The sequence below is a fragment of the Oreochromis niloticus genome, linkage group LG20 (assembly GCF_001858045.2).
Source record: "Oreochromis niloticus isolate F11D_XX linkage group LG20, O_niloticus_UMD_NMBU, whole genome shotgun sequence".
Lineage (NCBI taxonomy): Eukaryota > Metazoa > Chordata > Actinopteri > Cichliformes > Cichlidae > Oreochromis > Oreochromis niloticus.
Window position 1 is genome coordinate 32,049,370 of NC_031984.2, and position 24,524 is coordinate 32,073,893.

Below are 24,524 nucleotides of genomic sequence, written 5' to 3' on the forward strand. Positions count from 1 at the left end.
TCTGGGAGTAGTAGAGATAATAACTGTTGATTTAAATGTGCTTTTGTTGTTTTTTGTTTAGCATGACCTTATTTTGGATACTACAGCAAGATTAGAAAGCAACAATATAAGAAGGTGATATTTTGAGATGTATGTATTCTGATGTAGTCCTATCTGTGTATATTATTATTATTATATGTGTATATATTATTATCACTGCCGGAAAGCTGCATGTTTTTGGGGAACCATATGTTTGGCAATCCATCGTGCTACAGAACATGTTTCTATTTCTCCTTCCATTTCACGATGGTTCCTAAATATTATCAGAGACTGAGACTTTGGTCTCTGATGATGTGGTTTTTAAAGTAGTGAAAAATAAAAGCAAAAAAGCTGAATTATGATTTCTCACAAAATTGCAAAAGACAGGAGATGAGGAGTTTATCAAAGAGTGTTTGGTGTCTGAAATGAGATAAACTGCAAAATGTATACTTATTTATGTTTGACCTTCATGCGCACCTCACACCTCGCCAGGCTGGGCTTGGATGTTGCCCGCAAGCCACACAATACCCAGGTTTAGTATTTATACTTTTCACTCTGTTTAGATCATGAGGCAGGACACTTTAGGCTCTTGTGGTCGAATTGAGTACAATAAAAAGAAGTTACTGGTTTTTAGCAGATGAATCTCTTTTTTTGCTTCTTAATTTTTTTAATTTTACAGACAGAAAATATTTAAGAAACGATGAATCACTGAAATGAATTTTTCTCTACTTATTTCTCAGGGCTCTGAGACACTACAGCACAATATGACATACTTATTCCCTGCAGAATTTTCAACCATGGTTACCTTACAGTGCACAGAATTAATTATCACAGGTGAGCACTGGTATCACAAAACAGGTCTTTACTCTACTTACCGGCGAGAGACCGACGTAGACCTCTGATTGGGCGGAGCAGGGGCAGACATGGAGCCAGGCAACGTCTCGTGTAACTTGAGGTTTCTTGTGTTCTAACCTTTTCTCTGAGTTTTTCAGCTCTACACTGAGAGCCTGGAGTCTGACAGAAAACAGACATGGGCAGTGAGTGAACACAGAGTCACACAAAGAAAGAGAGGACTGTTACACACTCAAATAAAGCATGATTTTTGCTGACTGCCCATGTGCACAGCTATAGATGCCTTCATCAGGCTCCCTTGTGCTACTGACACAAGCTGACACTTAGCTTGCACAGAGCGGACATCAGCGTTCAGCAACAAATCACATTCCAATCATGTGCTACAACTAGCCAATCACCACTCCTTTGTCTGTTTCCAGGTCAAATAACAGTGGTAGAGGTGAGCAAAGAGAAGTGAGAGTTGCATCTGTATCCGGACAGATTCAGTGCAGTTTTATTTACATAGCACCAAATCACAACAACAATCACCTCAAGGCGCTTTATATTACAGCGCCCTATGAGGAAGCACCTGGCAACATTGGGAAGAAAAAACTCCCATTTAGCAGGAAGAAATCTGTAAATGTACACATATATACATGTTGCAGGTTTCTGCCACAGCAGTGTGAGTACGTCCAAAAATATTTAGAAATAAAATCCTGCTGAGTTGTATTGTGAGATAGAAAGATAGGCTAAGAGAGAAAAGCGAATGAAAGAAGAACTTGGAGGGGGGAAAGAGGAGGATTATTCTCATCAATAATACACCACAAACAATTTGGTGGGCCCTTGAGAGGCAGGTTTCTGTATGTGTGGAAACGCAGGACGCCTGCTGTCAGTCAGCTTCCTGCATTAACACTTCTCTGCTGTGTTGTTTTCCTATCAACCATGACTGGCTCAAAAAGCCTCGCTCATATTCTCTTCCGCTTCTAAAGTCAGTGAACAAAGACAGCTAGAATAAAGTTATTCTGTCAAATCCTGTCGATACTATTAATCTACCTACTGTAGAACTTCATCCACATCTGAGCTCTAACTTTAAATCCTCTTCCATTGTTCCTTGGCTCTCTATCGCAATTTTAAAGCTGGTCTGAGATGTCTTGTTGCATAGTTAGCAGTGAGCAATCTAAACCACAGACCCGTGCAGTGGCACAAATCTCTATCCTAATGAAAACACACACAAGATCCTTATGTTAGTGTTTTTGTATGAACACAAACCAGACAGAGAACCAGCCTCAGGAGCACATCACAGAAAAATGTGTCCACAGAGAATCTGCTGTAGTACTCCTGCTTCCTCCCACAGTCCAAAGACATGTAGTTAGTAGGGATAGGTTAATTGGAAACTCTAAACTGCCCATAGGGCATGTGAGTGTGAATGGTTGTCTGTGTCTGTGCGTTAGCCCAGTTACAGACTGGTGACCTGTCCAGGGTTCACCCTGCCTATTAATTCAATTCAATTCAATTTTATTTATATAGCGGCAAATCACAGTCGCCTCAAGGCACTTTATATTGTAAGGTAGACCCTATAATAATACATACAGAGAAAAAACCCAACAATCATATGACCCCCTATGAGCAAGCACTTTGGTGACAATGGGAAGGAAAAACTCCCTTTTAACAGGAAGAAACCTCCGGCAGAACCAGGCTCAGGGAGGGGCGGCCATCTGCTATGACCGGTTGGGGTGAGAGAAGGAAGACAGGATGAAAGACATGCTGCGTCTTTTATCCTGTCGCCCTAAGACAGCTGAGATAGGCTCCAGCACCCCCCCGTGACCCTGAAAAGGATACGCGGAAGAGAATAGATGGATGGATGGGTCCTGATGGTGTGACGTGACCTGGAAATCAACTATAGGGACAAAAGTACTGGATGACAGTTATAATGTATTCTGGTGTATAAAATCAAACACCTAGCCACACAGTATGTCCTTTTAAAGATTTGTGAAAGAATCGGCTGTTCTAATGAGCTCACTGAATTCAAGTGTGATACTGTAATTAGATGCCAGAATTGCAACATTTCTTCCCTCCTAGATATCCCACCAGTAGATGGTTTTATTGCAAAGTGGAAGCGTTTAGGGACCATGGCAACGTTGACACAAAGTGTCAGCCCATTTAACATTAAAGATGCAAATTTTATAGTATGTAGTTTAAATCTCCTCCGGCAGCATCATCAGCACAAAAACTATGTTCCAAGAGCTTCATGGGTTTTCATGGCTGAGCTGCTACATGTAAACCTTACATTGCCAAGCACAATGCTATGTCAGATGGAGTGGAGTAAAGCGCACCACCACTAGACTCTGGAGCAGTGGAAATGTGGTCTGTGATGTGATGAATCATATTTCGTTATCTGGCACTATGATGGACAAGTCTGGTTTGGCAAATGTCAGGAGAACATTACCTGCCGGAGTGCCAACTGTAAAGTTTAGTGTTGGAGAAAAAATGCTATGGCATTGTTTTTCTGGGCTCCTTAGATGCAGTGAGGAGAAATGTTAATGCTTTGGCTTACAGAGATATTTATTCAACTAGCTGAGTTTAAATAAGCAAGAAATGAGAACTTATTCCATTTTTTCTGGACCTTTTATATTGATTATTAGTTTTGTATTTGTAATTATTAGATTGGTATATAAAGGATGAATTTAGCTGGTAAGACACCTTCTTTGTGTTTGGACTAATGAATGTGACTTGTAGATCTGAAAAGTGAAACCAGCATGGAAATGTGTTTAATCTACATTAAGAGATACCATTTGGCTAAGATCCTTGACAATTTAAAACATTTTCTCTTAACTTCACTGTTTCTGACTTTTTAGAGTAAAATTTACCTATCTTACAATTCATATCTACCAATCTTAGCTGTCTTAACTATCTTATATCTAACTTCAAGTCAGCATGTCATCCTGCTTTGGCTGCTGTCACCACAGATCAAACCACACCAGACCACATGATGCAGATGATTTATTAAGTTAGGCCTGTTATGCAACACCATACCCAGCCCGACTGTGCTGAACAGGCAAGCAGCTTCTGTGCTGACGACATGGAAACACAAAGCTGGTATATGAAGGAGAGGAGGTAAGAGAAAAGAAAACGTGAGGATGAGAGGAGGAAAGAGAAGCCAATGAGATGAAAGGAGAAGACAGCACGTGTTGCAAGAAGAGTGGTAACTGAGGAAAGGAGGTTTGAAAGAAGGATGATTCTGGACACACAGGACTATGGAATGGCATGATTACATACACACACATTCACAAACTCAGCATTATTCACCCCCCAATATGTCTGGAGCAGAACACACAGTGCATTGTCTCTCATGAAAGACAGTGTGTCCTTGTTGTCCAACCATGATGTGACCTTGATGAATCTCAGAGTATCTGCAACAAATGTTCTGCAGTGTCAGTAAGTGAAAGTACATACAGGCAGTACTAAACAGTAACAAGGATCTGACTTACTCCAGGATGCACAGCATAATGTGTGAGAGGAATGCAGACTCAGAAGTCTGCATTTAAACTCCTCCTTTAGTCTTTCATCTAGATCGAGCAGAGTGCAGTGGTAACATAACTCACGACTTGGACCCTATAGGGGGACTGGAGGCTGTGTGTGTGTGTGAAGGTGTGACTCACACCAGTTACCAGAGCCTCCTGAATGCATAATGCAAGCCTATCTAATAAACAGGAAAACGCTGGGAACCAGAGGTTCATAAACTGCTTGATAGCCATAGGGTCTTGAACACTGAGTCACTGCTGCTATTCCAGAACAGCCATTCAACACCTCTGGTGTGTGTTTGGATGTGCTTGTGGGCTGAGTGTTGATCTTACAAAGCAACTGTGGTTGTTCTGTAACAATTCAACAAATCTCCTCTTTGGAGGGGGTCAATAATCAATGAGAAAGATCGAATAAAAGGCAAACATAGACTGTAAATAAAAGATGGCTTCCCGGGTCTTAAACGTAAACCCAATTTGGGGGAGCTTTACACCTGCATTCTTTCTAAGCGTCACCAGGGCATGGCTCCATTAGTTTTAACATGCAGTTTTGTTTTATAGATGTCTATTAATAAAAAAGGCCCGTCTCCCATTAGTTTATTTCCCATTAGTTTATTTCAGTAACAACTGAAGTCATAATTAATAGTGCAAATCAGCAGAAATCAGGGTATAGCTTAAGATGTCACAGTGGTGACATCCATCTTTTATATAACATATATTTTTATATAGGTCAAACTCCAGCAACAAGTGTTATTATAGAACACAGTCCTTTACTAATGTGTTTCAGCTTGTGGTCAGGGTTAGTATTACACACAAAAAGAGAGAATGTTAATACACAAACAACCCTTTCTGTAATTATTTTTAAATTAAAGTCTTTAGCATTTCACTGGATGACAATTCTTCATTGAAAAAATACCTTAATGTACTTAAAAGGTGGCAAAATAAAGCAGATCACAATGAATGAAACACCACCACTGTGTCCATTTGAAGTGTTAGAAAGGTATGGATATGTTTTAGGCATCAGGAAGTTTTCCACCACAGCTGCTGGCTCCAGCATCACAGTGTCAGAATTAGATATATTCCGAGTGTTAGGGGTCAAAGGTTAATTATGTCTTATTTGCTACACTACTCCCAAACTAGTGAAAGCGAAGAATTCAAAAGCAGTGAACTCCTCATCTGATTTAAAAAATAAATCTGTAGGCTGAATGGAACACTGCGGCTCTCCGAGGTAAACAGTCTCTATCACACTGGATGATGACTCATTCTTTTATCTTAACATACAGCACAGTCAGCAGCTTCTAGTAGCATCCTACCTGGAAAAACATAATGATATGACCCTCCACCGTAAGTGCTATAAATACCAACACAAGAAAAAAAAACATGGTTATGATGTTGATGGTAGAGGTGCTGGTTTCCTGGATTTTTCCAACAAAGGACAAATTACATGTAAACACTACATGTAAATAAATAACTAAAAATCTACTGGTGGATCTGTTTGTTAGCTGTCGTCAGGTTTGGTCCCTGTAGTCTACAGCACAGCTAAAGGAAAAAACGACAAGACACTTGGGACTTTGTTTCATAACAATCACAGAGGTCACTAATCCTCTGCATTTCTTTGTGGAAGTTTTCTAAAAATGCATCAAGTTCAGTACTTATTTGATTTATGCTCGTCCCAACTCTGCTTGGATCAGCTGGTTGTCGTGTTTGTGGCATTCCAAACACATGTTGCCGACAGGGAAGTTGCAGAGTTCACTGTGGAGAACAAACTATGCAATGTAAACACTCGTTACATGGATGAAGGGTGTTTGTCTCTTTTTTACATTTTTAATTTATCTTCCGTTACAAATGCTGATACTGATAGCATTGGCAAATAGCTGGTATTGACCGATAAAATCTTGAATTGAGGTTTCCAGAGAGGTGCAATTAAAAATAATCAATTTTTATTGCTCTTTCACAATAAAAAGGGGGTATAAACCTACCCACAGCGAGCCTCTATAGCAGCAACTGATGGTGATGCAAATACACACTGCAGTAAAGGCTACGCAATGTCAGTTTCTCAAAACAGATGGCAACGTAAAGACCAGCTCCTCTTTCTTACAAGCCTTTCCCCATGAACATGAGCCATGAGCATATACACACTCATTCACACATTCAGTAAGGAGGTCAAAACAGCAAACGCAGATCAGGCCAGTCCTGCAGAGTCACCCTATTGCCGCAGTGCATGCAGAATGAGGTCCAGCAGAGCACAGCAATAAAGCTGCTACAGCAGTGCTCTTACTAATTAACATAACAAAGAGGATTAAAAAATAATATTCTAATCCTTGAACAAATATAATCAATCATTAATAACTAGACTCTGTTTTTTTCTTTTATGCTCACCAGGGTTAATGGTGCTCTTATAGTTTCCATACATCAGGCATTTATTGGACTTTTGCCCTCATTTGGCTTTGGTTAAAAAGCACTTCTGGATTTCTAAGGGGCTGTCTGAGCATAATCAGGTCAAATGCTCAAAATATCCAATACACCATAGGTTTGTCATTAGTGAGCCAAGCAGCAGCAAATGAAACCACGCCAGAGTGCTGCAGCCTAAATGATTGTGCTAATAGTGTGTGTGAACCAAAGAGCATTGATAAAAGCAGGAAATCAATAATCACAATCACATTATTACAGTGTACGACTCAGCACTGCCTACATGAATCTCTTTCACTGTCGATTTACATTGCTTATCTCTCCTGCCTATTTCAGTCGTGTATCATCTAAAGTGGTATTTTTGTGAACACTGGATGGATAGAAGAATAGCTGCTCTGTTTTTTCTGTGTTGGTCTCCACCATCTCCTGAGTAATGTATGTATTCAATTCTTCACTGTGAACAGCTACGAAAGGGCGAGAGATGGAATACACACAGAACAGATCGTCAATTTGTCACAGGACCGAAATTAAACATATAAACTGAAAAAAATGAGAGGAAATTGTTTATAACCTTTGCTTTTAGCCTCTGGTTTGACTTCATTGTGCAGCAATAATTGCAGCTAATCTTTTGAATAATTGTTGATGAGTCCTGCATTGACCTATTGCCCATTTCATAGTTTATAACATATTTTAATGTTGCTAAGTTTCCTTGCATAACTTTAAGGTTTGGACTTGGCTGTTCCAAACCATTATTTTTAATCCTTTATTGATTTATTTTCCTTTGTTCAGTAGAACAACTTGGAAGATTTCATGAGATCATAAGAAATCTCACTTGTGGTGATGTATTTCCACCAACATGTTGTGAAGATGAGTCTTAATCTCTGTTTTTGTAATGTAAAAACAGGGGTGCATACTCACACTCGATTATCATTCCAAACACTGAAAATACCTTACAAATAACAATTTGTAATAATGATTCAATTTGTTAAATTAGTTGCTTTATGTACCTGTAGCATCATTTAGCTTCAAGTTACACAGGCCTAGAACCAGTTGGTGACCAGGCAAACACTGGTCACTAGAGAAACCAGTGGTGAGTGGTTACTGGAGGTTGCTGCCATTCCCTGTTAAGTCCTTTGCTAAAGTAAGTCACAGAGGCATAGAGGCTGGTCATTGACCCCCTTGCAACCACCAATCACTAGCCTTGGTCTCTAAGTGATGGTGAATTTTGTGTGAATGCAAACAGAGACTGTTTGTCTTCATAGTAAAAGTTGCAGTGTTTGGAAATGTGTTGGTTTCAGCAGTAAGACATACATTTTATTAAAGCAAACATTGTCAGTTTCTTTGTGCTGCACTTTTTCAGGTTTCACTACTGCTTGGTGGTTATTTAGCGAGTATGTGGTAAATGAGCTGATTGTCTACCTGAGCACTCAAAGTGTTTTATACAACTTGCCTCATTCATACATTTATACATGTAGTTTTTCTACCTAAAAACACTCACACTCTGATGGAAGCACCAGAGTTCATACTCCAACAGATGTACTGGAGTATAACTGTAGCAGTAACAGCCAGGAACAGATCCACCAACCTTGCGACTAGTAGAGGACCTGCTCTACCTCCTGAGCTACAGCCACCCTGTCTGCAAGCAAGTCATCATCTTCCATGCAAATAACAACAGGTGACTGCAGCAATCTAGCAACCAAAGCAATTATATGAAGGTTGTTTGTGCAGTATTGTCTTTATGACCAGGTTCACCTAACAACTGCTACTAAATACTACCAGCAACCTTCAGCTACAAATCACTATCTGCTCAGGGAATCTTCCCTAGTGATCCGAGGCTGCCAGAGGGCCGCAGACTGGTCTCTAGGTGTGTAACTGAGGTCTGAAGAACCACTTATACAATTAAACTTAGTATTATGTAATATTAAGCTTTCTGCTATTTCCCTTGCTCTTTCTTTTTTATAACCACTAAACTCTATCTCCAGTTACTGTAGAAATATTGTGCAAACAACTGGAATTCAAAGTGACATGTTTTACTGCACATGTGGGCTATACCTATACTAAAAGGGAAGACCCTTTCTTCCTTTGCAGCATTCATGGATTTGAAGATGTGATTAACACTACAACAAATAGAACAAAGAGTATTTCATATACTGAGAGACCACCGGGGCAGTGTCACACTTGAAGGATGAATAATTCTGCTTGTTGTTCCTAAAATGTACTCTCCATGAGTGCATCTGGGTAAATGGCATGGTGACATAGTCCCCATGGCAACGGTCAGTCCACCACTTGTTTGGAACGTGACCAGAAGGAGAGTGGCTATTGGCTGGGTGCGCTGAGGAACAGGATGAAGGAAGGAGCCTGCTGCTGACAAGATGGCAATGCTGCAAAGGACAGCTCAATCTTACAGCTTGCAGCAATGCATTGGACTTCTGTTTCAGACAGTGTACTGACCGTATGTGGCCTCATATATTAATTAAGGTTCATAAGTGTGGCTGGAGAACTGAACAGTCCTAAAGGAACAGGCTCAGATGTCCAAGAGCCCCTGTGACTCCTTGGGTGCCTGGGTTGGTAGCCCCTTTTTGAAGGGTATCTAAAAAGAGATTCAAAATGAAAGGATAAAAGAGACTCAACAACAAACAAATGAAACATGAAAATGGAACTTAAAATGCCAACAAAAGATGGAATGGCTTTAAAAACAAGTGCACAAATATACGCATTTCCTCAAAAAGACAACAAATGATTCAAAACAATTACAGAGACCCAAAACAACTATGAAAGATCCAATAATGGTAGAGATGAAAGAAAATGGGTTCACTGTCTCATAGTGCATTAGTGTCCAAATGTATTTAACAGTATTTGCTTGCACACGATGTACTTCTCAGTGTCTACCTGCTTAACTGTAAAAAAAAAAAGTTGAGCATTTATGATGATAAATGGAAGAAAAGTGTTCTTTCAGTCAGCACTGGCACAGAAATGCACAATATGCTTTCTGTGCCAAGAATATTCAGGGAGATCCTTGTGCCAGAATCTTCAATCAAACTCCTTTCATAACTCCATTCATTCACTGACTACGCTTCTCTACCACTGTATTAAAATCAGGCTTAAGCCTGATAAAACCCTTTTGTCATAAACACGTAAAAGAAAACTGTGCGCAAATGAATTTCCTCACGGAAACCAGACTGTTCTGTGATATGATCAGAGTAAAAGCCATGTGGACATGAATAAAGAGCTCTGGCTCTGTCATCTGTCAGGCAGGACGTTACGTTAGTGGAAAAACAGGAATGCTGCAAGGTCAAACTGCAGCGCCAGGCAACCCGTCACGACTCTGCCGCCTGGAAACATGGATGACACTCACTTTGAGTGTGAGCTGGTGTGAGCTGCTTGTGCATGCGGAGCCAGGGGTTTTAAAAACTGTCAGCTGTGACGCTGTGTGGACAGTGTGTACTGTATCTGACGCCCAAAGGCCCGTGAGAGTTCAAACATGGACGCGCAGGATGACAAGACGCGAAAACATCTGCCGGAGGAAGCGCACTGCGCATCAACATCATCATCATCATGCCTCCATCAGCTGCACCAAAACAAACAGACAGGCCAGGAAACAGCCTGACCCGACAACCAAGAGCTTTACTTTCCACAAATTCCCTGCACGGGGGCTCCATTCACTTATTATTTGTAACGGTTGCTGTGAGCCACTCTGTACACTACACGCAGACGGATTCTCCGCACTGAGAGAGCTCTGCAGCATCCACGGATGGCACCGATGATTTCCGTAAACGGGCCCCGCTTACCTGTGCCCGGCTTCCCTGTTAGTCCGTCCACAGTTCCATCGCCACGGTTGTTGTTGTTGTGTCCCTCATGTCCTCCACCAAGAGCTCCGCCTGATGGAGTGGCGGCACGTCCGAGGAGGAGTGGGGAGGAGGGAGAGAGGGGGCTGAGTCAAGAGGGATGCAGGGAGATGCACTGGATGGCTGCCGCGTGAGGAGGAGAGGCACAAGGGTATATGGACGGAAGCATCTGCGTCACGTTACGTCAGATTGATCTTTTTAAAGGGAAACACTACTTCATTTGTCGGGCTTCAGTTCAGTGCAAGCTACAGTTCCCAGCTTCTTTAACACCAAGAATACTTTAGAGACAGGGCTGCTGTGGTCTGTTACTGTTACTAGGTAACACTGCAATAGATATATAGTTATGGCTATTGTGAAGATGTAAAATATTCGTTGGAAGTGATCGGCAGGATTTTTAAATGAGTAAATCAGAGGGACAAATATAGAGAGGCAAGGCACAGACGTGCAGAGGAGGGGAAGTGAACATTCTGGGTAAAGGATGTTGAGGTAGAAAAAGAGGAAGAGCACAGAGAAAGTTCGAGGATGTTGTGAAGGAGGAAATGCAGAGGGTTGGTGTGACACAAGGGGATGTTGGAGGATGAGAGAGGAGTAGACGAGCAGCCAGTGTCCAAACAAAAACTTTGAAAGACGTCCAGAAAGACTTTTGTACAGTCTTCAAGATAAACAAGAGTTAGTGAGTTTTCATTGTCCTCATTTAAAGTGCTATTAAATGGTTAAATGGTTTCTTCCTTTTACATAGACCTGTAATAAAACCTGACTTCCTTTTATTTATTTTTTAAGACTGTGCCAAATCTCAAAACTGTCCTATACTGACCGTCAACATTTTATTTTAATTAAAATATTTGCTGCTGTTTTTGGAGATAAGTGTGAGTGTGTGATATCTCTGGCTCTCTTCCACAGCATGTCTTTTATCCCGTCCTTCTTCTCTCTCCCCAACCAATCACAGCAGATGGCTGCCCCTCGCTGAGCCTGGGTCTGCCAGAGGTTTCTTCCTGTTAAAAGGGAGTTTTTCCTTCCCACTCTTGCCAAAGTGCTTGCTCATATGGGGTCATATGATTTTTGGGTTTTTCTCTGCATGTATTATTGTAGGGTCTACTTTACAATATAAAGTGTCTTGAGGCGACTGTTGTCGTGATTTGGCGCTATATAAATAACATTGAATTGGATTGATATACGGGCACCTGAGCTCTCTTTTAGAGCAGAAAGAACTAAGGGACAGATAAGTAGGACAGCTCCTCACAGAACGACGCTCAGTGTAAATTAAACAGAAGTATTGCCTTAAATTGAAAAAAAAAATCCTTTGATAATGTAAACCTGGGATAATGACATCGACAAAATCTTGGAGATTCACGCAACACTTAGTTTCAAGCCTTTAACCATCACTCAGATTCAAATGGATGGCTCTGGGGAAAATTGGGCATCATTTTGCCCCAGGACACTTCCGCATGCGGACCGTACAAGATGGGGTTTGTGTCACTAAAACTCTACCTCCTAATGCAGCTGCCACAAAGTGATCAAACTAAAAGAATCTTGAACTGATAGCCACCATCTTGCTACTTAGGAAATGGTAGAAATGTAAAATGTGACATTTTTAATACTCGTGAGATTTGATTGGTAATTGTATCTGTGCAGTTTTTCTGTAATTTAGAAATTGTTTCAAAATAACTTCCTGAAAATTGCCAGGTGTGTCTCAAGAGCTGACAGGACTTGATGGTACAATCCCATACCTAAAAGCACTGCCTCTTGCCTGAGGTCTTGAGTGAGAAAGGGATGTAATAGCAGCATTGGGATTGTCAGGTGGGCACCGTTCACTGTCAGCGTGTCACTGATTTAATCCAACAAACACTCCAGACTGCTCAACAGCGATGCACGGTGTCCTAAGTGTGTCACCTCTGCTTAATGGTCATCTCGCTGCCCGGCTTTAGTCATTCCTCTTGATTTACAACCATTTGGTGGATATGGATGAAGAGGACAGCCGCTTAATGCTGTCTATAGATTTAGATGAAGATCAAATCACTTTGTGAATAATTAACAGGGAAAACTAGCTAATTCCCATAGAGTCACCTTTTCATTAAAAAAAGACTTAAACCTGCTGAGGTCATCAGCGCATCAAAATTCAGGTGATGGATGTGAGTATTGATTGTAATGGTTGCAATTTTTCTGCAGCAATGTAGTCTTTATTTTCTGAGGCACTGCAGGGAATTGATAAAAAATTATAGTAACCTGCATAGATGTGAGTAAATAATGATCAGTGTTTCAAAATAATCAGTGTTCACTCTTGATTAAGTATAATAAGGTACATTTCTTGAATGGAATTACAACAACAGGTCTCAGTATACATTTGCAAATAAAACTGCTATTTAATACTTTCTACATTTTCATAGATCTGTGTATGTATGGCTGAACATTTTTACTCTCAATGCTGCTCCCTAGTGGGAAAATTAAGAAAACACCATGGCAGGCATCATGAAGAAAGATGAACAATGTGCACACATACAGTACGACTTTTCTTTCCTTATATCAGTAAAGCTGAAGTGCCTTTTCCACAGTCGGTGTATGAAGATAATTAGCTGATCACATGTTCAGTTCATATTTCTATTTGTGTTTATGTAAAAAAAATACACATACAGTGCTGTGAAAAAGTATTTGCCTAATTCACTGTTTCCTGTTAAATTTATCATGCTTACATGTTTAGGCGTCATCAAAAAAAAATAAATTTGTCCTAAGATAGCCCGAGTTATGATAAAATCTATTTTTCAAATAATGGTTTCATTTATTAAGTTTAAAAAAGAAAAAGCTGTCTAAACGTACCTGTCACTATGTGATAAGTAATTGCTACCTAAACCCAGGGACTACAATAGAGCATTTGCCATAACTAATGATGAGGCTGTCACACTGCTGTGGAGGAATTCTGACCCACTCTCCTTTCTAAAAGTGTTTAATTTAGCCACACTGGAAGGTTTTCAAACATGTACGATCTGTTTAAGGTGATTCTAAAACATTTTATTCAAATTTAAATCTGGACGTGGATTAGGTCACTCTTAAACCTTAACCTTATTTTCATTGTTTTGACATGATGTGGACTTGCTAGTGAGTTTTGGGTCATTGTCTTGCTGTGTAACCCAAGTGCACTTTGTATCAGGCAAGAACTGATGGACATTCTCCTTTGGGATTTTCTGGCAGAGAGCAGAATTCATGGTTTCATCAATTATGTCGGATCATACAGGTCCCGAAGCAGCAAAGAAGCCTCAGACCCTCACACCACCACCACCATGTTTAACTGTTGATTTTTGTGAAATGCTGTGTTAGGTTTACATCAGGTGTAAGGGATGCAAACCTCCCAAAAAGTTCAAATTTTGTGCTGTCAATTCATAGAATATTTTCCTAAAAGAGACCATCAAGATGTGTTTTGGCAAATGCGAGTTGAGCCTTTGTGGGTTTTTTTTTTTTTTTTTAACTCATAGAGCTAAAAAGGTTTGACAAGCTTTATCTTTGACCCCTCTGCAACCCTGAATTGGATAATAGGATGGATGTTTGCTGCTTTGGTGTTGGCTTTTTTTCTTTGTTGTTAAAAATTAACAAGAAAGAAGCAAACTGTGCAAACAAATGCACCTGGAAGTGTGACGAACATAAAGGTCGAAAACATCCTTGATCACAAAATATAAAGAGAAATAAATCCTTCAATAGACTAATGTGACATTAAATTGACATAAAATATAGGGAATAATTATTTAGAAAATATTACAGAGATGTTTTGTTTTTCTATTGCATGTTTTAATCTCTTAATTTTCATATTTGCCGGTCATAGCAGATGGACCCACCCCTCGCTGAGCCTGGCTCTGCCGGAGGTTTCTTCCTGTTAAAAGGGAGTTTTTCCTTCCCACTGTCGCCAAAGTGCTTGCTCATAGGGGGTCATATGATTGTTGGGTTTTTCTGTGTATGTATTATTGTAGGGTCTACATATAAAGTGCCTTGAGGCGACTGTTGTTGTGATTTGCCGCTGTATAAATAAAATTGAATTGAGTTGAACTGAACTGAATATTACATTCCCCAAATGAAATAACTCTTTGATGTAATACATAATTGCATTTTTCACCTTATTTGTTTCCCAAAGTTTGGTTTTCTTTCAAAATATCTTCATGCATTTGTGCTTCACTTGTCTGTTCACTTTTCTGTTATGGCCTACTGATACCCGTTACAACACTGTTCATGACATTTTATGTTGTCTGTTAATAAAATTCACAACATGGTATAATGTTTGAATTTACATAAAGGAAACTTGATTAAACACAAACATGTTGGGTGGGAAATTCACATTTATTTCTGCATGTCTGCCCCAGCAATTGTTCAAAGTCCAAGTAAAGTAGGAGTATCCTGCAAAGGATTCACCTGTGCATCCTTAGTCAACAAGCCTCCTCTCTCCTCTGTCCTCCAGATAAATTTCTGGATCACAGGCAGGAGGACGAGGAGACACAAAATAGACAAAAAGAAAAGTGCTGGAGACCTGCCTTGTTCACAACAGAAAACGCTCCCTGCAGTCAGAAGATCAATGGAGAACTGTGGCTTCATTCACCACAGCCAAAGAAAGCTCGTTTATAACCAGCATCGTGTAAATAAGCGCTCTGCGGAACCATCGCTCCATCCTCCAATCCAGCAGGTAGCGCCAGCGTGCCTGCGGGGTGAATGTCAGCCGCAAACGAAGCCGAAAACGAACGTCAGCGTCATTTCCTGGATGCTGTTCGAATAGCAACGGTAAAACTCGAAGCTCTGAACGCGGTCCTCTGTCATATAAATCTGCGAGTGGTCTCTGCGTGGGGCGAGCGGCTTTTCCCGGTGAGTGAGCGATTGAGCGATTGAGCGTCCGGAGCGCGCACAATGGAGGAAAAGGGCTCTGAGAAAAACCGCCATGTGTTACCCTGGCTTAACAAAGCGGAGTGCAATCAGGTTCGGGACTACCTTTACTCGATGGACTCCTCTCTGCAGAGGTTTGCGTTAGACAGTATATGGGCTTGGAGGACCAGGTGCGCTGATAGTTTCCCCGTGGCCGTGGAATGCACAGTGTACCTCGTGCGCTGCCAGGTGGGGGACCGGTCCGGACAGCTTACCGGAGATGACTTGATCCTGATGTACGGGACGGCCCTGGTAAGATTTCTTAATGTTATCATGGAGGGGAGAAGGGCCCGGCTGCTGAGGCGACTGGCTGGAAACTTGAACATCCCCGAGTGGTTGGTGGATCTAAGCCACGAAATCACGCATGGGAAGCTTCCTTCTTTGAAATGGTGCCGAAAGGGATGTAAGGTGGCCCTGGAGTGGCTCCAGCAGGAGTATTGGTCCAGACAGCTGGGAGGAGCCCCCGATGAGCGCTGGGACTTGCAGTCGCATGGCGAGGATGAGGACGTCAAGCGCCAGGAGGATGAGCTCGTTGCCAGGCAGAAAGAAGTGGACGCCTACAGAAAAGCTCGGGAGCTGCTGATCTCTTATGAGAAGGACCAGCACCAAGCTTTTGATGGGTCTCCTGAAGACAAGGAGAAGAGCTTGTGGCAGGCCCCCTTAGCAGACATGAGTTGGTTGCTGGGTGAGATCAAGCAGTTTGCACTGGAGTCCAGTGAGCTGTTGGTTGATGTGCTGCTGAAGGACGGATTTCTTGTTCCCACCATGGAGCAGCTGGAAGCATTAGGCTGTGCAACCTCTGACAGTGCCAGTCCCACTGAGCCCAGAGTCCCACAAACCTTCCTGCACTTTTGGCTGCCCCTGCTAAAGATGCTTAACTCTCCATCTTTCATTCACCTCTTCCTGGAGAAGCTCTTTGTGGAACTGAAGCTGCTCAGCAAAGAGCCCGACGGTCACAGGTGTTTCTATATTTCTGCATGGATTTCAGAAGTCCTCCTCTGCAACAACAACAAATTTGAATATCATTTTGAGACAAAGTTGCAGAAGAAAGCCAAAACGCAGGACAGGATTTTCATCAACCGCATCCAGCTGAGGTGGCAGCAGCTTCTCTCTGCATGTCTGGATGCCCCCTGCATCAGCACGCCTCACCTGATCCAGCTTATCCTGGATGACATGGAGCACCCCCCCCCCTCAGGAAACCAGAGAGAAGCTGGTCCAGCCCTGCTCCATCTACACACAGACAGAGCGCTCCGAGGCCAGCACACCTCTGCAGCAGAAGCAGCGGCAGCCCATATATACTGTGGGGATGCTGCTGGACGAGATGCAACACTCCCGGCAGGACGCCCGTCCCTTGCATTCCTCACCGATGGACTCGGAGAGAAGTGAGGAGCGCAAATCGGCAGACGTGCAGGCTGAAAGAGCACTTGCCCTCAGAGGTTCTCCGTGGCAGGTGTGCACTGATAATGTCTCATGGAAGAACTATGCCATTGGTAAAGTTCCTGGACAGTCGGACGACCCGTCGTGCGTCATGGTGGACAGTTATTCGATAATGACTGTGTCTGACCAGCCAGTGGAGCTGGAGAGCAGCACGACACGTAGCAGCATCCCCGGGGCCTCGGCTCCAGCCCGGCCAGCTGAGGGCCTCCGCTAGAGCAACAGCGACCTCAACAGACTGAAATGTGGACTGAAGCTGTTTTAAGTCTCATTCCAGCCTTCGCTGACTCTTGTTGTGCTAGAAGCAGTTTTGAAGCAAAAATACAATGTTCAGAAGACAAAATGTTGTGGGAGCTTTAACCACGAGCACAGTGCAGGTTCAGCACAGTCTGTTTATTGTGATTGTTTCTGTCCAGTCGAGCTCGTCAACTAAACATGTAGGCAGAAGCAGAAATAAAACGTTCAGGAGACAAAATGTTCTGTGTTTTCAAATAAACCATGCTCTTTGCAAGTGTGTGACATTTAATAGACCAAACAACACATCCTGAAAACTGATCATCTGATGAACTGACACTGAAAATGTGTCGTAGTTGTGGTCATTTGGGCCAGGTGGAAGCCTTTATGTTCTTTGTGTTTATTGTTAGTAGGTGGCAGAGAAAAAGTTTAACACATTCTCTGCACGCTGGAGCTGAAAGTGAAATAAGAAGAGTTCATTAATCCCTGTGGAAATTGTGTGGTTACAGTCGCTCCAAGACAATAAGAGCAGTAACACACTGAACAAAATTAAATAACACATTACACAGTTACAAAATATAAGGTGTAGCTGTAATATATATAAATAGCTCCATTATAAATGTCCAAAATATTGCAGAGGAGAAATATATATCATTGACATTTTAGGCTAAACTGTAACAAATTGTTATTTTCACCGTAGAACAAAAGTGTGTGTCGTGCATTAGATGGAGGAGCTGTACAGGGAGATGTCCACAGCCAGGAATGATTTCCTGTGTCGTTCAGTGGTGCATTCTGGGTAATCTCAGTCTCACAGACCGTCCCAGTTCACAGCCTCTCACTTCCGGCCTTCATAGTATTCATACAGGTACTGTACAGTTTGGTCAGTTCAAATCAGATTTTGGTGCTGACTGAGCTGTGAGCACCGTGCAGGTTGAGCTTCTGATATGAAGACTGTTTATTTTGTTTCCATACAGCTGATCAGAGTTAGTTTCACCCAAGGTTGTTCACTAAAACAACATGTAAACCCCCAACGTGTTAAAAAAAGAATGCTTTTTTGCCATTAAATTCTATTGCATGCCACTGATCACGCACATTTAATAGACATTAACTGGAATCAGAGAAAACTTATTCATCCCAGAGGGGAAATTGAGTTGTCAGAGCAGCAAATATACAACAAACTCATAAAAATGAGTGTAGAAGCAGAGACATTGTTAGAGAAATATTGAGCTGACTAGATGAATACAGAGATGTAGGTATGAATATAAATAAGGACAAGCATGTGTGCAAATATATGTCGTGGTGTACAAAAGTGATGGTGCACTGAGGTGAATGAAGTCTTTACCTGTGCCCATGTTCTTCTTTTTTGTGGAACTGCCCCAAATGATTTGTGTTATGGCTCTTCACAACAATTGTACTTTCCTTTAAACATGATTTTATAGAATTATATTATAAAAAATAATTCTAGGAAATCTTTAAGCTGAAGCGTGTCGTTCTTCTGCTGCTTCTTATCTCTGGGAATGTTTTAAACTACATCATATCCATCTTGGTAGCTTATGTTCCGTGATGGACATGCTCCGTGTATGGGCACATTGGACTGATGCAGATGTTATTCAGATGAAACCTGGTTAAACAAATCAAGTAGGCTTTGTTGCGAAATCAGTTTTACCCCGGTTCTTTTATTTGTCGAGGCATCCAGAGACGGCACCGGAACTCAGTAGTTATTTTCACAAAACCTTTATTCATCTTCATCTAAGCATGCATTCTTCTAGAAGGGAAGACGAGGCCGGTGTCCCTCTGCAAAAATCTTCACCCCTTTGTTAGTTACAGCCAGCTTTATAAAAGTGACCGCATCATAAAAACCCCCATGGTGTGCTCCAAACTCTGTCTCTGTGTGTATGCACGAGCACGTGAGTGCCTGTGTGTGCGCGTACCCACGTGTCTATGTGAGTGCACGTGAGTGAGTGTGCATGTGGATGTGTGAGTGTAACAGTTTAAGCACTGTGTGTGTGTGTCTCTGTGTACGTGACTCCCTGCCGGTCATAAAAACCATCTCCCTTCCAGACCACAGTTATCCAGTTACAAATGTTGAGACCCCCACCCAGGTATCCTCTGGGGATACCACGCACGCAGTCCCACAAAACTGGATGTCACGACGCATAAATGTGACATATTTTACTCCATATTCATTCCTGCTGTCTTACTGTTTATATTTTACTGCTGCACAGTCAGTGTGCAGCACCTATCATGGCATTTTGCATGTAGAAGGACAGTAAAAGGCTATTCTACTCTATTCATTTCTATTGTCATTTGCAAACACTGAAGCAGCCGTGTATTTATGTGGAACATTTGTAATATTTCATTTGAACCTAGGCCAATATCAACGAGTTACAGCAAGCTTTGAATTCATTTCAGACTGGATGTTGCCAGTTACAATTCAAGTCTCACATAAGAACTATTTTGTTAACTTTCAAATCAGATAAAAGCTTCGTTGAAGAGTGTACGGCATCACTAACACCTGAGGGTGTTCTATAGCAACATCAACTGTGATGTGCAAACGTTTGGAGGCCTCGAGGGCCAAAAGGTCAGATTGGTGACTCACTGACTCAGAACAGGACGACATTCAAATTTGTTGTTGTTGCAGAGGAGGACTTCTGAAATCCATGCAGAAATATAGAAACACCTGTGACCGTCGGGCTCTTTGCTGAGCAGCTTCAGTTCCACAAAGAGCTTCTCCAGGAAGAGGTGAATGAAAGATGGAGAGTTAAGCATCTTTAGCAGGGGCAGCCAAAAGTGCAGGAAGGTTTGTGGGACTCTGGGCTCAGTGGGACTGGCACTGTCAGAGGTTGCACAGCCTAATGCTTCCAGCTGCTCCATGGTGGGAACAAGAAATCCGTCCTTCAGCAGCACATCAACCAACAGCTCACTGGACTCCAGTGCAAACTGCTTGATCTCACCCAGCAACCAACTCATGTCTGCTAAGGGGGCCTGCCACAAGCTCTTCTCCTTGTCTTCAGGAGACCCATCAAAAGCTTGGTGCTGGTCCTTCTCATAAGAGATCAGCAGCTCCCGAGCTTTTCTGTAGGTGTCCACTTCTTTCTGCCTGGCAACGAGCTCATCCTCCTGGCGCTTGACGTCCTCATCCTCGCCATGCGACTGCAAGTCCCAGCGCTCATCGGGGGCTCCTCCCAGCTGTCTGGACCAATACTCCTGCTGGAGCCACTCCAGGGCCACCTTACATCCCTTTCGGCACCATTTCAAAGAAGGAAGCTTCCCATGCGTGATTTCGTGGCTTAGATCCACCAACCACTCGGGGATGTTCAAGTTTCCAGCCAGTCGCCTCAGCGGCCGGGCCCTTCTCCCCTCCATGATAACATTAAGAAATCTTACCAGGGCCGTCCCGTACATCAGGATCAAGTCATTTCCGGTAAGCTGTCCGGACCGGTCCCCCACCTGGCAGCGCACGAGGTACACTGTGCATTCCACGGCCACGGGGAAACTATCAGCGCACCTGGTCCTCCAAGCCCATATCCTGTCTAACGCAAACCTCTGCAGAGAGGAGTCCATCGAGTAAAGGTAGTCCCGAACCTGATTCCACTCCGCTTTGTTAAGCCATGGTACCACATGGCGGTTTTTCTCAGAGCCCTTTTTCTCCATTGTGCGCGCTCCGGACGCTCAATCGCTCACTCACCGGGAAAAGCCGCTCGCCCCACGCAGAGACCACTCGCAGATTTATATGACAGAGGACCGCGTTCAGAGCTTCGAGTTTTACCGTTGCTATTCGAACAGCATCCAGGAAATGACGCTGACGTTCGTTTTCGGCTTCGTTTGCGGCTGACATTCACCCCGCAGGCACGCTGGCGCTACCTGCTGGATTGGAGGATGGAGCGATGGTTCCGCAGAGCGCTTATTTACACGATGCTGGTTATAAACGAGCTTTCTTTGGCTGTGGTGAATGAAGCCACAGTTCTCCATTGATCTTCTGACTGCAGGGAGCGTTTTCTGTTGTGAACAAGGCAGGTCTCCAGCATTTTTCTTTTTGTCTATTTTGTGTCTCCTCGTCCTCCTGCCTGTGATCCAGAAATTTATCTGGAGGACAGAGGAGAGAGGAGGCTTGTTGACTAAGGATGCACAGGTGAATCCTTTGCAGGATACTCCTACTTTACTTGGACTTTGAACAATTGCTGGGGCAGACATGCAGAAATAAATGTGAATTTCCCACCCAACATGTTTGTGTTTAATCAAGTTTCCTTTATGTAAATTCAAACATTATACCATGTTGTGAATTTTATTAACAGACAACATAAAATGTCATGAACAGTGTTGTAACGGGTATCAGTAGGCCATAACAGAAAAGTGAACAGACAAGTGAAGCACAAATGCATGAAGATATTTTGAAAGAAAACCAAACTTTGGGAAACAAATAAGGTGAAAAATGCAATTATGTATTACATCAAAGAGTTATTTCATTTGGGGAATGTAATATTCAGTTCAGTTCAACTCAATTCAATTTTATTTATACAGCGGCAAATCACAACAACAGTCGCCTCAAGGCACTTTATATGTAGACCCTACAATAATACATACACAGAAAAACCCAACAATCATATGACCCCCTATGAGCAAGCACTTTGGCGACAGTGGGAAGGAAAAACTCCCTTTTAACAGGAAGAAACCTCCGGCAGAGCCAGGCTCAGCGAGGGGTGGGTCCATCTGCTATGACCGGCAAATATGAAAATTAAGAGATTGAAACATGCAATAGAAAAACAAAACATCTCTGTAATATTTTCTAAATAATTATTCCCTATATTTTATGTCAATTTAATGTCACATTAGTCTATTGAAGGATTTATTTCTCTTTATATTTTGTGATCAAGGATGTTTTCGACCTTTATGTTCGTCACACTTCCAGGTGCATTTGTTTGCACAGTTTGCTTCTTTCTTGTTAATTTTTAACAACAAAGAAAAAAAGCCAACACCAAAGCAGCAAACATCCATCCTATTATCCAATTCAGGGTTGCAGAGGGGTCAAAGATAAAGCTTGTCAAACCTTTTTAGCTCTATGAGTTAAAAAAAAAAAAAAAAAACCCACAAAGGCTCAACTCGCATTTGCCAAAACACATCTTGATGGTCTCTTTTAGGAAAATATTCTATGAATTGACAGCACAAAATTTGAACTTTTTGGGAGGTTTGCATCCCTTACACCTGATGTAAACCTAACACAGCATTTCACAAAAATCAACAGTTAAACATGGTGGTGGTGGTGTGAGGGTCTGAGGCTTCTTTGCTGCTTCGGGACCTGTATGATCCGACATAATTGATGAAACCATGAATTCTGCTCTCTGCCAGAAAATCCCAAAGGAGAATGTCCATCAGTTCTTGCCTGATACAAAGTGCACTTGGGTTACACAGCAAGACAATGACCCAAAACTCACTAGCAAGTCCACATCATGTCAAAACAATGAAAATAAGGTTAAGGTTTAAGAGTGACCTAATCCACGTCCAGATTTAAATTTGAATAAAATGTTTTAGAATCACCTTAAACAGATCGTACATGTTTGAAAACCTTCCAGTGTGGCTAAATTAAACACTTTTAGAAAGGAGAGTGGGTCAGAATTCCTCCACAGCAGTGTGACAGCCTCATCATTAGTTATGGCAAATGCTCTATTGTAGTCCCTGGGTTTAGGTAGCAATTACTTATCACATAGTGACAGGTACGTTTAGACAGCTTTTTCTTTTTTTAAACTTAATAAATGAAACCATTATTTGAAAAATAGATTTTATCATAACTCGGGCTATCTTAGGACAAATTTATTTTTTTTTGATGACGCCTAAACATGTAAGCATGATAAATTTAACAGGAAACAGTGAATTAGGCAAATACTTTTTCACAGCACTGTATGTGTATTTTTTTTACATAAACACAAATAGAAATATGAACTGAACATGTGATCAGCTAATTATCTTCATACACCGACTGTGGAAAAGGCACTTCAGCTTTACTGATATAAGGAAAGAAAAGTCGTACTGTATGTGTGCACATTGTTCATCTTTCTTCATGATGCCTGCCATGGTGTTTTCTTAATTTTCCCACTAGGGAGCAGCATTGAGAGTAAAAATGTTCAGCCATACATACACAGATCCATGAAAATGTAGAAAGTATTAAATAGCAGTTTTATTTGCAAATGTATACTGAGACCTGTTGTTGTAATTCCATTCAAGAAATGTACCTTATTATACTTAATCAAGAGTGAACACTGATTATTTTGAAACACTGATCATTATTTACTCACATCTATGCAGGTTACTATAATTTTTTATCAATTCCCTGCAGTGCCTCAGAAAATAAAGACTACATTGCTGCAGAAAAATTGCAACCATTACAATCAATACTCACATCCATCACCTGAATTTTGATGCGCTGATGACCTCAGCAGGTTTAAGTCTTTTTTTAATGAAAAGGTGACTCTATGGGAATTAGCTAGTTTTCCCTGTTAATTATTCACAAAGTGATTTGATCTTCATCTAAATCTATAGACAGCATTAAGCGGCTGTCCTCTTCATCCATATCCACCAAATGGTTGTAAATCAAGAGGAATGACTAAAGCCGGGCAGCGAGATGACCATTAAGCAGAGGTGACACACTTAGGACACCGTGCATCGCTGTTGAGCAGTCTGGAGTGTTTGTTGGATTAAATCAGTGACACGCTGACAGTGAACGGTGCCCACCTGACAATCCCAATGCTGCTATTACATCCCTTTCTCACTCAAGACCTCAGGCAAGAGGCAGTGCTTTTAGGTATGGGATTGTACCATCAAGTCCTGTCAGCTCTTGAGACACACCTGGCAATTTTCAGGAAGTTATTTTGAAACAATTTCTAAATTACAGAAAAACTGCACAGATACAATTACCAATCAAATCTCACGAGTATTAAAAATGTCACATTTTACATTTCTACCATTTCCTAAGTAGCAAGATGGTGGCTATCAGTTCAAGATTCTTTTAGTTTGATCACTTTGTGGCAGCTGCATTAGGAGGTAGAGTTTTAGTGACACAAACCCCATCTTGTACGGTCCGCATGCGGAAGTGTCCTGGGGCAAAATGATGCCCAATTTTCCCCAGAGCCATCCATTTGAATCTGAGTGATGGTTAAAGGCTTGAAACTAAGTGTTGCGTGAATCTCCAAGATTTTGTCGATGTCATTATCCCAGGTTTACATTATCAAAGGATTTTTTTTTTCAATTTAAGGCAATACTTCTGTTTAATTTACACTGAGCGTCGTTCTGTGAGGAGCTGTCCTACTTATCTGTCCCTTAGTTCTTTCTGCTCTAAAAGAGAGCTCAGGTG

General features: G+C 41.8%; 2 protein-coding genes and 1 pseudogene across 4 annotated transcripts in view; 1 reads left to right on the plus strand and 2 right to left on the minus strand.

Annotated features, from left to right (window-relative positions):
• The window catches only part of snphb (syntaphilin b), a 31,080-nt gene extending 19,652 nt beyond the window's left edge, over window positions 1-11,428 (minus strand). Inside the window, exons 1-2 of one of the 3 annotated variants that reach the window (XM_019349908.2) lie at window positions 10,565-11,428; window positions 894-1,032 (exon numbers count right to left, since the gene is read on the minus strand). In XM_019349908.2, coding sequence (XP_019205453.1) covers window positions 894-943 — 50 coding nt within the window. In that variant the 5' untranslated portion in view covers window positions 944-1,032; window positions 10,565-11,428. The remainder of the gene's footprint in view (window positions 1-893; window positions 1,033-10,564) is intronic. The other 2 variants (XM_005477933.4, XM_005477932.4) reach the window with 2 other exon arrangements.
• A 3,875-nt stretch (window positions 11,429-15,303) lies between these two features.
• On the plus strand, window positions 15,304-17,476 carry LOC100708935 (ribosomal biogenesis protein LAS1L-like; annotated as a pseudogene).
• Window positions 17,477-19,689: 2,213 nt separating this feature from the next.
• Window positions 19,690-21,028, minus strand: LOC109196165 (ribosomal biogenesis protein LAS1L-like). The gene has a single exon (XM_019349503.2). The coding sequence runs from the start codon at window positions 20,831-20,833 to the stop codon at window positions 19,775-19,777; it is 1,059 nt and encodes a 352-aa protein (XP_019205048.1). The 5' UTR covers window positions 20,834-21,028; the 3' UTR covers window positions 19,690-19,774.
• Between the last annotated feature and the right edge of the window lie 3,496 nt (window positions 21,029-24,524).

Bases quoted from the DNA above. Each gene is read 5' to 3' on its own strand.
- LOC109196165 (XM_019349503.2), bottom strand. From the start codon at position 20,833: ATGGAGAAAAAGGGCTCTGAGAAAAACCGCCATGTGGTACCATGGCTT.